Source organism: Monodon monoceros, unplaced genomic scaffold (assembly GCF_005190385.1).
Source record: "Monodon monoceros isolate NGI ecotype Baffin Bay Population unplaced genomic scaffold, NGI_Narwhal_1 Super_Scaffold_6, whole genome shotgun sequence".
Classification (NCBI taxonomy): domain Eukaryota; kingdom Metazoa; phylum Chordata; class Mammalia; order Artiodactyla; family Monodontidae; genus Monodon; species Monodon monoceros.
Window position 1 is genome coordinate 20963316 of NW_021703783.1, and position 12949 is coordinate 20976264.

The 12949-nt window shown below is 42.2% G+C and overlaps 1 protein-coding gene across 1 annotated transcript in view; it reads right to left on the reverse strand.

The window, feature by feature from the left end:
- Nucleotides 1–3082: 3082 nt before the first annotated feature.
- The window catches only part of ITPR2 (inositol 1,4,5-trisphosphate receptor type 2), a 525336-nt gene continuing 515469 nt past the window's right edge, over nucleotides 3083–12949 (reverse strand). Inside the window, exons 56-57 of the mRNA XM_029205992.1 lie at nucleotides 8225–8386; nucleotides 3083–7266 (exon numbers count right to left, since the gene is read on the reverse strand). Of these exons, the coding sequence (XP_029061825.1) occupies nucleotides 7180–7266; nucleotides 8225–8386 (249 nt within the window). The 3' untranslated portion in view covers nucleotides 3083–7179. The remainder of the gene's footprint in view (nucleotides 7267–8224; nucleotides 8387–12949) is intronic.

The window sequence follows — 12949 nt, forward strand, 5'->3', positions numbered from 1 at the left end:
TTAACTCAACAACAAAAAAACAAACAACCCAATTAAAAATGTTTCTAAAGAAATACAAATGGTCAACAGGCACATGAAAAGGTGTTCAACATCACTAGTTATCAGGGAAATGCAAATCAAAGCCACAATGAGATATCACGTCACACCTGTTAGAATGGCTATCATCAAAATACAAGGAATAATAAATGTTGGAAACAATGTGGAGGAAAGGGAACCCCGGTACACTGTTGGTGGGACTGTAAATTGGTGCAGCCACTATGGAAAACAGTATGGAGATTCCTCAATAAGTTAAGACTAGAGCTACCATATGATCCAGCCATCCTACTTCTGGGCATTTATCCAAAGAATATGAATACACTAATTTGAAAAGATATATGCACCCTTATGTTCATCATGGCATTATTTACAATAGCCAAGATATGGAAACAACCTAAGTGCCCATCAATGGATGAATGGATAAAGAATATGTGGTATGTATAGATACATAATGGAATACTAATGACCATAAAAAAGATGAAATCTTGCCATTTGTGACAACACAGATGGACCCTGAGGGTACTATACTAAGTGAAATAAGTCATATGGAGAAAGACAAATATAGTATGATTTTACTGATATGTGGAATATAAAAAACAAACAAACAGAATAAATGGGACAAACCAAACCAAACAAAAACAAACATGTAGATACAGAGAACAGAGTAGTGGTTACCAGAGGGGTGAAATGGGTAAAAGGGATCAACTGCATGGTGATGGACGGAAACTAAATTTTTGGTGGTGGGTAGGCTGTAGGGTATACAGAAATAGAAATATAATGTTGTACACATGAAACGTATATAATGTTATAACCAAAGTTACCTCAATAATAAATAAATCTAGGGAATTCCCTGGTGGTCCAGTGGTTAAGATTCCGTACTTCCACTGCAGAGGGCACGGGTTCGATCCCTCATCATGGAAGTAAGATCTTGCATGCCACACGGTGCGGCCAACAAACAAACAAACAGAAAAAACCCTTAAAAAAATACAAACCCTTAAAAAAATCTAAAAAGAAAAAAGAACTAGTCGTGTGTTTCCACCAAACCACAATGGGTGCTGGGAAATATGTCCTTTGTGTGTCCAGTACGAGGAGGAGCATCGTTATTGGTGAGCATGTGGCTTTGTACTCCATCAGTTTAGCTTAGCTGGAACTACGTTTCTCAGAATCTCCCCTCTCAGAGGATTATAGGTTAATTTTGACCACAGGAGATATTTTCATGAGATTTGGAAGGTGGGAGTGAAGCAACAGTCACTAAGTTCAGAAGGAGTAGGCAACAGGTACCACGGAAGCCTGATCTCCTGCTCACCACGCTGGTGTGGGCAGCAGCCAGTCCACAGTCTTCCATCTTCCAGTTCCCATCAGATCTCCTCTTCAGCTTCACTGAGTCCTGGGTCAGATGCACATGCCTCTCCATGGTGAAGAACACTAGCTTCTTTTTTATGTCACATGAGCTATGGAGTTTGGAGGTAGCAAAAGCTAGATGCGAATTTTGTTCCCATGGGTCCTAGTTTGTCCTTGCTCTTCCGTGCCTCACACCCAGCTTTTTCTCCTGACCACCAGCCCCACTGACTCACCATGACTTCAGACCTACCACCACTGACGCAGAAGCAGCAGCCTTCCGTCGAGTTCTTCGCCAGCTCTTCACTACAACTGCATGATGTCAAATCCTTAAAATCCTTAAAATCTTCTCAGTCCATGTCACCCAACCTGATTTTTCTTCTCCAATAAAACCCTAAATGATATAAAATACATTAATATTTTTTATGAAGCAGGGTCTAATTTTAAGGTAATGTGTTCACAAAATTTTTATTTGAATATACTCCTGAGAAGACCAGGATCACAAAAAATCATTTGATCCATGTTGAGAGGGAACAGGTTATGGGAGACAGAAAGGCAGATACAACTGTCCACAGTGAAGACAATTATAAAAACAAAACGAAAACCACAGTTATTAGAACAGGCAGCAGCCTCAGAAGGTTTTTCCTACACAAATAGATTTGAGGGAAGGAGAACTTTGGAAGGAAGTGCTGCAGTGGATTGTAGAGGGAATCTACACCTGTGTCCACATTTCCACAGCTGTTAGGAGGGCAATTCTACCTGGAGCTGATTTTACCCCAAGGACCAGAGTGAAAACGGAACAGGCTAATCTAGGGGGAAATCCACATCGAAGTGTAAAGACCAGAATCTTCTGTTAGATTGAGTCAAACTGAGTTCAACAACTTCTCTCTGTTCTTATAAATTTTCTACTTTCATCAAGTTTGGTCTCTGTGTTTCTTTGTTTGCCATGTGACACGTTCCATGTGACAGGCCAGCGCCTCTGCTGTCGGGGAAGGACATAGGAGAGGTTCAAGTACACAGATTTCTGGCCTGCAGTTGTGCTCTGAAGACTAGCCTTCCCAAGACTTCCTCAAAGCACTGCAGTTGACAGTCAAAGGCAGGGTGACTTTCAAATGTCCATCACACTCCCCTCCACGTGTATCCTCCCGCCCTTCGTGCTAGTTACTCTCACTGGAAGAGGAACACATTGTCCACTTTCCCTCCCGAAACCTTTCCTCGGATCCCAAACAAAACTTCTTGCCACACAGCTTCAAGGACACTAGAAATTGCCCATGTGAGCAGAGAATTCTCTTTGTGGTTTGCAGGTGATTCATGCAAGTCATTTTGATATCAGCTGTCCCATGCTCTGGGGGTTAAGAACCAGGAAATCCTGGATGGTCAAAAGGCCTGTAACCACAGAGCCCCTGCTGTGTATCACCAGGATGTAGATATACCAGTAGGTGTTGGCCAACTGGGAATTTGACCAACTCTCAGTAAGCACTGGACACAATGGTCCACCTGGATTAGCTCACCAGTGTGATTCAAGTCACCAAAATTTTTGTCCCCCATGTCTCGTTATGTAAAATAGCAATAATAATGACTTTCATACCAACGGATACATTATTCAGAAACGTTAAGAAATGAATAAAGCACTTAAAGTATCACATGCAAAAAAGCTAAACAAATTCAATTTTATTAATAATAATTTATGAGTTATACTTATCTGGCTTTGACATATATTAGAATCATGTTTTTTGAGGCAAATGTAGCATTCCTCTACTGCAGGAAAAAAAAAAAAAGGCTACTGGTGAAATGAGAAGAACTGGTATGATAATTTTATAAATTAGTTCAAGTCTGTGGAAACACTTCAGTTCAGAGGTGACACCTGGATTTGTTTTCAGATTTCTCAAGTTTCACATGCATTTTAGCTCCTGTGCTCCATTTTGGTATAGTGTATTTTCTTCTACTAAATGGGGTAGCTTTATCAACAAACGAGTGACTAGAGGGCCTCAACTGGCCTCAGGCATTTTCTTCAAAGTGGATTTAGGTGTCAAATCTTGCAAATAGAAAGTTCCCCACATTAACAGATGCAAACTATTACATATAGAATGGATAAACAACAAGGTCCTACTGTATAGCACAGGGCACTATATTCAGTATCCTGGGATAAACCATGATGGAAAAGAATATGAAAAATAACATATATATATATATAACTGAATCACTTTGCTGTACAGTAGAAATTAACACAAACATTGTAAATCAACTATACTTCACTAAAATAAATTTTTAAAAAAAGAAGCTCTCCACAGGCTCCCCTCTCCCTACATACAGTGTACCCCTCACACTTGCATACATTTTAGTCACTTGCCTGGTTCCTGTAGGCACCTGTGCTTGTCTTTAAGATGCCTGCTGCACCCCTTTTTGCAATGTATCATGTGTCAGGGCATCCTGGAACAGGTCTGTGGGTCAGAATATGCTGATTTCTTATTCTGTAAAGATTTAAGAACTGCTGGAGGGAACACACCTCTTATGGCTACTCCCCACAAAGCCCTGTTCTTTGCATGTTTAAGGGTTATCTCTTGAGCCCGTAATCTGTCACATCATTATACTTGTGCAATATTTACTTACTTATGCCCCAGTCTACTGGGTTCCTGGAGGGTAAGCCCCACTCATCCTATTATCTATCCTTTACTCCTTTCCCCTAATCATAGCAAAGTCCCAATCTGCACCTTCCCTCCCCAAGTCTTCAGATCCCCAGCCTCTCCGCTCATTCGCAGCCCTGGGGCATCGGGGTAGAGGGTGGGCCCTACTGCATGATTGCTTCTAATAAAACAACTATAAACTAAAAAGAGCAGCCAAAACAATGAGTTGCGAGCTGAGAATATGGAGAAAAGCAAACAATTAGTTCTGACTTGGATGAAATATCTTCCTGACTTATCAATAATCCACTAGAAACTGCGTCCTCATCACCAACAGAAAAATTTCAGTATGAAAGAAAATAAGCCCTGTCTAACTTTTTAAAGTTAGTTTAAATATGTTTTACAAGTATAAAATTTATTTATTTAGTTTTTTTTTAACATCTTTATTGGAGTATAATTGCTTTACAATATTTTTTAATATTATAATCTTAAAACATACTTGCATGAAACTCTTGGACCTCAGAATGGAACATGTAGGGGAATAAAATTCTTTTGAAATTAAAAATTATGTTCAGCGGAAACATACTTTTAAACCAATATGGGTTTTAATAACTAAATAGTAAAACATTTTCCTTAACAACAAAATCAAAGATGATTATATTTATTTTAATATTGCTATATAAATATGAGAATGTTAATTGATACTTGCCTAGGTCAAATATTCCAGTTGCATTAACAAACATATACAAAACAAACATAAATTTATAGCGAATGTCAAATTTCCACGTGATTATCTCCTCCATCATGAATTTCATAGCCTTGAAACTGCTTTTGTTTGCTTTTGTTTATTTTGCTTTATAGTCTTAAAGTATTTAGGCAGGAAAGAGAGAAACAGAACTGAGAAATATTTCAATTTTGACTAAATAAAAGTCTGGTTAGTTGTAATCGCTTTTGAATACTTCTCATAGGAGAAAACACACGGTGACCTGCCACTCCACAATGGTTGGAGAGGTGAAGCCATTTCTTGATGGCAGTACATACCCAATGGCTCATTCTCTATAAAAAAGTGTAAGGAAAGACTAGATGGTTCATCTGAAAGGCAGGTTGCTCTCATCTGTACAAATTAACTTATTTTCTTGATGCTGGAACATCCATCAGAAAAATTTTACTTTGTGTTAAACAGGGATAAGTTCTGACATTGGAACATAGCCAATGTTTTCCACCTTTCTCTTCTTTTCCCTACCCATGAAACTCTCTGCCTAATTAAAATACTTTAAAAGGTACTTTTCATCTAATACTGTTAATAACAATAATGGTCTTGGATTTTTAAAAAAATGGCTGCTTTGGTCTACTTCAGTTTTGGTGAAGCCATTTTCAAAAATCAAATATATGATGTAAAGTTTCAATGAAGCATTAGGATCGAATGACACTGGAATTTCTCATACATTTACTGAATGCCTCCTAGGTTCAAAGTTCTGTGTTGCATACAGATATATATCCCAGTTTCTATGTATCTTTGAATCATGATCCTTCAGCAACTGGTTAGGAAAAATACTATCAGATCAGAGTAAGGAATTCTTAACTTGGGGAGGTATTTGGAGGAGTGGGGGAGGTGTACCAGCAGATTCAGTTCAAAAATTCATTGCTCTGGGTTTCAACAGCTTTCCTCCAAGTCTACATTTTAATGGGGTGTGTGGAAAAAGGATTGGTTCAGGCATCCTTTATCATCTACCCAGACCATGATTTGAGAATTTTAGGAGCCAATAGCTTAAACTATATTAAAATAATCCCAAAGCTTTAAAAATGGTCACAGCAAACGCTGCCCTGAACTTAAACCTTGGTGGGTGATAACATGAGAGTTCAAAAATGCAATTTTTTGTTCTTTTGGGGGCAGCGACCAGGAAAGGTCAGCTTGCAGAGCACCTCCAAGAGTCTGGTGTCATGTGCCTGCTCTCTTGCCACGTGGCAGTTCTCCTAACACTTTCATGACCTGAATTTTGTCTTAACATTCTAAAAGCATAATCGCTAAGAATAATACAAGCATGGCAGGTTAATTTCTCCCTCCACAAATTCTGGTTGCATAATTTAACATACAAACAATTTGAGGAAGAGATTATTATCTCTTTACATTTTGAAAAGCTCTTCCTGATACAGTTTAAAATACGCAATTGAAACTCTGCATTTTCTTGAGTATTCAATATGTTTCTTGGATTTTTTTCCTAACTGCAAGAATAGGATAAATAAAACCACTCAGTTCTTAAGCACAGCAAACATGAATCAAATAGCTTTTACTCCATATCTATAAAAGGCAATGCCACCATCATAAGTTTCTCAATATTTCCTGTCACCTTTAAGCATGTTCATTTATTAATCTCAATGTATTTTAATAGCATACATATGTCCTTGGGGCTTACTGTCATCTTTTTTGTCCCCAAATCTTTTAAAAATCTTAGCCTCCACATGACTTTAAGCATGTTTTTAAACAAGTTTTATGAAAACCTCTTTCTGTACTCCATATTGACAGAGCCCCTCTGAATCTGGGAGAAGGAAATCACATTCCAGTCGCATTGTCAGCCCGAGGGGCATAAGCTCCAAAGCTCTAGTTCCTAGAGCTGTAAATCCATTGTGTTGCAGGTTATAAATAAGGAAATTGGCCTGTGACAGCTACGGTTTGGAAGCATTAACATTTTTGTTTGCAACTCTCAGTTTTAATCTTTTCAGTTATTTCCCTTAGCAAAACTTAGCCACCAAAATGACTTCCTGTATCACTGACCTATATGCCATCATTAAAAGAAAGAAATTCCAACCAACCATGACAGAGGTTGCAGTCAGCATTTAAGACAAAATGCACTCTTACAGATTCAGCCAAAGGTAGCTCTCTCCGCCCTGCATCTCCTTCCACCCCGCCTCCCCCTACCTTCTCCGTCCATTTGAGCAAGGGACCTCTCTTTGCATTAAGAATGCGTGATGTGTGCTTTTTAGTGGCTGCATTTTAAGTTTGGTCTTCTCAACCATGAAAACACAGTTAGAAATTGTTCTCGGAGCTAAACCACTCAACATCTTGGCACTTGGTTGTTTTTAACTTTTCAACAATAGGCACTGTTCACTCCCCTCCATCTCAGTTCTTTATTCAGTGATCAGGCAGTACACTGATGAAAGGCTAGTCACGGCTGCCCCCATGGTATCAGTGCGGTGGCATGTGATGATTCACATGGGGTGTGTTTGATCCGAGAAAGCCCAGTCTCTGCTTATTCTTCCTTTGTTCTGTCATCTGGGGGAAAAGAGAGAATGCGTTGAGCTGATTTTCTCACTCATTCTCAGTGCTGGTGGGACACACAATGTTGGGTGAATATTTCCCAAGCACCTATAGTCTGTCCAGCATCATAGAAAATATATTTATCAAAAAAGAGAAAATATTTTTTAAAGTGATTTTCCCTAGGCAGAGAAACAGAGCAAACCACTCCCTGTGGTTAAGAAAGAGGAACTGTGGTTCTTTTAAAGCAGCCCTTCCTTGTAACACACATATAATCACCGCCATCACCTTAGTCATTTTAAAACCTACCACGGTTACTTTTGATATTATTTTTACTAATGCTAACAATTTTACACGACAAAGGGGTTGATTGTAGTGTTGAAATGACAGGTACTAATGACGATCTGCCTTTCTGATGAATTTAGTAATGGTTATGATGGCAGAAAATACGATTTTTCTAGGGCTCCCCTGGTGGCGCAGTAGTTGGGGGTCCGCCTGCCGGTGCGGGAGACGTGGGTTCCTGCCCCAGTCCGGGAGGATCCCACGTGCCGCGGAGCGGCTGGGCCCGTGAGCCATGGCCGCTGGGCCTGCGCGTCCGGAGCTTGTGCTCCGCAACGGGAGAGGCCACAACAGTGAGAGGCCCGCGCACCACTAAAGAAAAAAAAAAAAAAAAAAAAAAGAATATGATTTTCTATAAAAAAAAGTCCAAAGAGGTCCTTGTCTTTCGGCATCTGCTCCTTCCTTCCCCGTTCCGTAGAAGTGTCACACAAGATGGAGAGGTGTGATAAGTAGAAGTAGCCTCTGCTTGTAGAGGTTTGGTTCTTACAACACAACGTGGGGTGTTTTTTTTATGGGAATTTACCGTCCATCGTGGATAACAATCTTGCGCCCAGGAGTCTCCAGCCACCCCTCTCTCACAGTGGTGAACAATTTCACGCGCCCCGCCCCCCCAGCTCCATCTGCCGAGCGCACCCACCTGCTCCTTGAGCTCCGCCAGCTGACCCGACAGCTGTCTGACCAGACTCATGGTCGATTCCAACTTCTCCTGCAGGTTCCGAATCTCATTTTGTTCACTGTCACCTTCATTGCTAACAAGGGACATAGCTCGCATCCGAGGAAACCAGTCCAAATTCTTCTCCTAAAAACAAATACATGTGCAGGAACAAGGGAATAAATATAGAAGAGCGCCTGAAGTTCTGTAAAGAATGTTTATAAGTGTTCATTATTACTATCATTTAAATCAAAGTTTCTTAGCACCCAAAGCAAAAGGTACTCTTTCTGGCCAGGGGTGGGGAGAGGTTGAGGGTGGGAATTAAATATTGCAACAAACTTCATAGGGGCTCCCAGGGAGGTCCCGGATAAAGTATTTAGAGCAGCGCCCTGAACGCTGTGGGCGATCAGTGAATCTTGATGAATGATGACGTAGGGTCTGGAGATGCTAAAAGAAATGTTTCAGTTCCAGCCACCCATGCTGGTTTACCTCCCACTTCCCCAAGACAGGCTCCCAGCTCTGCTCAGGGAAGAGGGAAGTGGAAGGGCATGGCCCTAGGTTACCCTGTCTGCTCTCTTTGGAAACATTTTATTACAGTGGGAGGGAGGTTTTAGAGTTAGACTTCCCCAGAGGGCAATAGCTGGTGCCACTTCTGTTTTTCCAGGCTGACTGAGGGTAGGGGTGTGAGTGCATATGTGTGTGTGTGTGTGTGTGTGTGCGTGTCCCCTCCATCGTGGTAAAGACAGATGGTTAACGAGATACCCACCTCTCTTGAAAACTCTGCCTGATTGCCTACCATCATAGAATCACTGTGAATTACTTACACCCTGTCTTTCAATCCTCAAAAGAGCTTGCAAGGTAAATCACTGTCCCATTTTACAGACAAGGAATCAAGCAGCCCCAGCAGTTTAATTACCCTCATCACAAGCTAGAAAATGGCAGAGTTAGGATTTGAAGGCAGGTGAGCCTTTCCACCACTGATTGGATATGTCAGTCTGTATCTCTACCTATTTCTCTAAGTCACCTTCTCCCAATATCCCTAGCAGTGACCTTCCTGCTTCAGATTCTTTCCACTCCAGAAAAGTCCACTGCAGTGGCTACAAAGACGTCTGCCTAGTTGATCCCTAGAACAAGGGTCCGCAGAGTACATTCCTCCCCTAAGAGGAAAGGGGAAAGACCCAACCTATGTATCTCTGCACTTCTGCCTAAACCTCATCTGGCCCTTGGATTGGTGTTTTTTTTTTTTTTTTTGGTAGTTGTTAGTCAGAGAATAACACGTTCTTTACAGTCCCCTACCCCCAATGGCAGTGAAAAGGGCTGATAAAGGATAGGATAAAACATATTAAAGAGATTTAAGCGGCATTTAAATAACTGTAGCCAATTAGCATTTCAAAGGAGAATGGTAACTTATGCGGAAGTGCAGAGTGACAGCCAGATTCATTCATTCAATCAATCCTTCAATATCTATTGCCAGGTATTTAGAGATGAAAATCAGGTAAGACAAAATGTCTGCTCTCAAGGAGCTTGTGGCTTAGGAGAGCCCTCCACAAAAAGTGAACTGGGCACTCTGCATATCAAAATCCCCTGGGGTTGCTTGTTAAAATAGCAGATTTCAACCCCACTGTCTCTTACGAAATTAGAACCTCTTAGGGGACCTGCATGATTCCTACGTGCACTAAAGTTTAAGAACTCTGATCTGTGGAGACATAGAAGATAAATGGTAACTGCTTGGGTAGTGGCAGGGTAGGGGGATGGAGTGAAGAGGAAAGATCTGAAATGGCTGGCATGAGGAATGGGAAGAGGAAGCCAAATAGGGGCCCATTAATTGCTTGCAGGGGCGGAGTGGGAGACCGTGCCTTTTTTTTTTTTTTTTGCGGTACGCGGGCCTCTCACTGTTGTGGCCCCTCCCGTTGCGGAGCAAAGGCTCCAGACACGCAGGCTCAGCGGCCATGGCTCACGGGCCCAGCCGCTCCGCGGCATGTGGGATCTTCCCGGACCGGGGCACGAACCCGCGTCCCCTGCATCGGCAGGCGGACTCTCAACCACTGCGCCACCAGGGAAGCCCGGGAGACCGTGCCTTGTAATGACTCCGGCAAAGCCCACTGTTCACCAACAGCCCAAGTGGGTGTGGAGTTGAGGCAGAGAGTTGGACTGATACAAGATGGTGTGTCCCCTGGAATGGGCCTCAGAAAGACAAAGGCATCGGGAAGCTAGGAATGTCAGCAGAGCAGTGGCTGGAGTGAGGCACACTAGCGTGTGGACTGGTAGGAGGGATGGAGAAGCACAGACCTGTGCTAAATGCTCTGTCAGCACGTAATCCTTTCGACGATCCAGTGGACTCCAGTTCTCTTATCTGTTTAGTATTTATATTATCTACCGTATTACCTATACCTGAATTTTACAAATGAAGAAACTGAGGCTGGCAAATAGTTTGGCTGGGATCCCCACCCAGACCTGTCTGCATCCAGGCCTCCTGGCAAGAAGGGAGACTGTGGACAGAAAGTGGAATAATATTTAAAATTCTGAAGGCAGCACAACTTCAGGAAATAAAAATTCTAGAGTGAGAGGGCCTGAAATCTGATAAAATACCAGGGAATTTGGGGAGTTAGTATTTCATGGGTACAGCGTTTTAGTTGGGGAAGATGAAAACTCTCTGGAGATGGACGGTGGTGATGGCTGCATAACAAGGTGAAGGTACTGAATGCCATAAAACTCTACACGTAAAATGGTTAAAATGGTAAAATTTTATGTTTTATGTATATTTTACTACAGATTAAAAAAATCACAATTTGCAGAGGAGAATCTTTTGGATGAATCATGCACGAAATCCGCGAATTCATCCTGAAGGAGGTCAGTAGAAGGGGTGGATGACACACCAAGGAGTGACCAGGGGGTATTAAAAGAGTGATGGAAAGGCTTGAAGAATGGGTTTTCACATGACGGTGAAGATGTGATGATTTCTTGGCGATGGGGAGTTGAGTCAGCTGACCCTCTTCTGGGGCCCTTCGTACTGAGGGGGTAGGAAGATCGGCCGCTGCCACCAGTGGGCTAAAGGACAGAGGACTCCTCTCAGGAGAGCCAAGAAGGCAGCCTTGTAGGAGAGGAGAGTTGGTCTGTATCAGGACAGGGATTCCAGGGAGGCTGATGGAACAGAAGCGTTTGAGAACCTCAGACAACTGGGCCTGGGGTGAGAAGGTACCAGGAGACATGGTGATGGACCCAAGGTGGGGCTGGCGAAAACATCGGCTTTCAGAAAGTTTCCAAGAGAAAGAGAGACAAAACAGTTCTAATGCTTAGCAAAGAGAACATGGGTGAGACGGTGGAACTGCCTCTGAAGAAATGCTCCTGTAGGTGTTGCGGGGCCCAGGTCAGCCCAGTCCACGGTCTCTTGCTTTTGAGGAAACAATGGCAGTTCTCAGGGGACCACTGCCCCAGCTGGTTGGGCCACAGGACTCTTCCCTTACACATTCTTTCTTCACTTGTTCCTTTGTTCATCCATTCATTGACTAATTCTTACAGCGTTGACTATGTCTGTGCTAGGCACTGGGAAAACAATAGAGAGCCAAACCCAGTGCAGTTCTTGTGCTGGTGGAATTGACAGTCTAGGTGGAGAGTAAGACTTCAATCAAAGATGATGAAAACAGTGACAAGCCGGGCTTAAGGGCTGGCTAGGAAAGCCACCCAGCTCCGCTGTCCTTTCTCCTAGTCCCTAAAAATCATTCTCTCTTCTAACCCTCTTTTGGTTTTTCTCATCTTTCTTCCTTTCACTGCCTGTATCTTTCTCTGTTTTTGTTTGTTTGCCTGGTTCTCAGCCTCTTCTCTCCTAGTTTTGTGCTTTTTGTTTCATTCCTCTCTTCCTCTGTATATCAACGGACCATAATCTGAAGCTAAAATATAACATGTCATTCAGAATTTTTTTTCAGTATTGAATGCTTTCTGGTTCCTTTTCTTAATTTTTAGGAACCTGACTTGAATGTTCTGCATCTCCCTAAAATGGCAAAAAATAAGCAACCTAAATGTATGGTCTTTTGTCCTCTTTTTACAAAAAAGCGCCACTCTTTTAAAAATAAATGTTCACAACTGATGTTCCTCCAAATTCGTGCAGAAAGCATATTCTTTGCACCAAAATTAACTCAAATCAAGCAGAGTTCTTAGAATAAATGCTGCACAGGCTTGTTCACTGAGAGTTGTTTCCAATGAAATACCCCAAGGTTCCTCTCTCTGCTCCAGTGTCAAAAAGAGCGGCTTCCATGGAAAGCTCAGCCTGAGCCCGGTGAGAAAGGAGAGCGCCGCACTTTAGTCTGAGCCAGAACTGCAGGACAGACACTCAGAACGGTGACTGGTTAACAGGACACCACTCCCTCACCGCGTCGACTTGTAATGTGTCCATCATCTAACAAAGCGGTTGGATTTGATTTGTTATTTCTCGGTTACTCACATATGCTACGTACATCTCGTGATCATGCTCGTGATTAGCAGAGTCCCATGGCGACTTTGGTTAGTCAATATGACACCATTTCCTTATTTCATCAGGAATGAAAATGTTTAACCACAGGGTAATATAAAGTCAGGGAAGCTGCAGATTAAGTGTTAGATTCCGAGGTTACAGTGTATGATCCTAGCTACTTGGTGATGGGAAATCTAGAGCTTCTCAAGCCTTCTAAAATGCAAAGCCCAGAGATGAAGGGACTGAGAGCATGCCAGCCATAA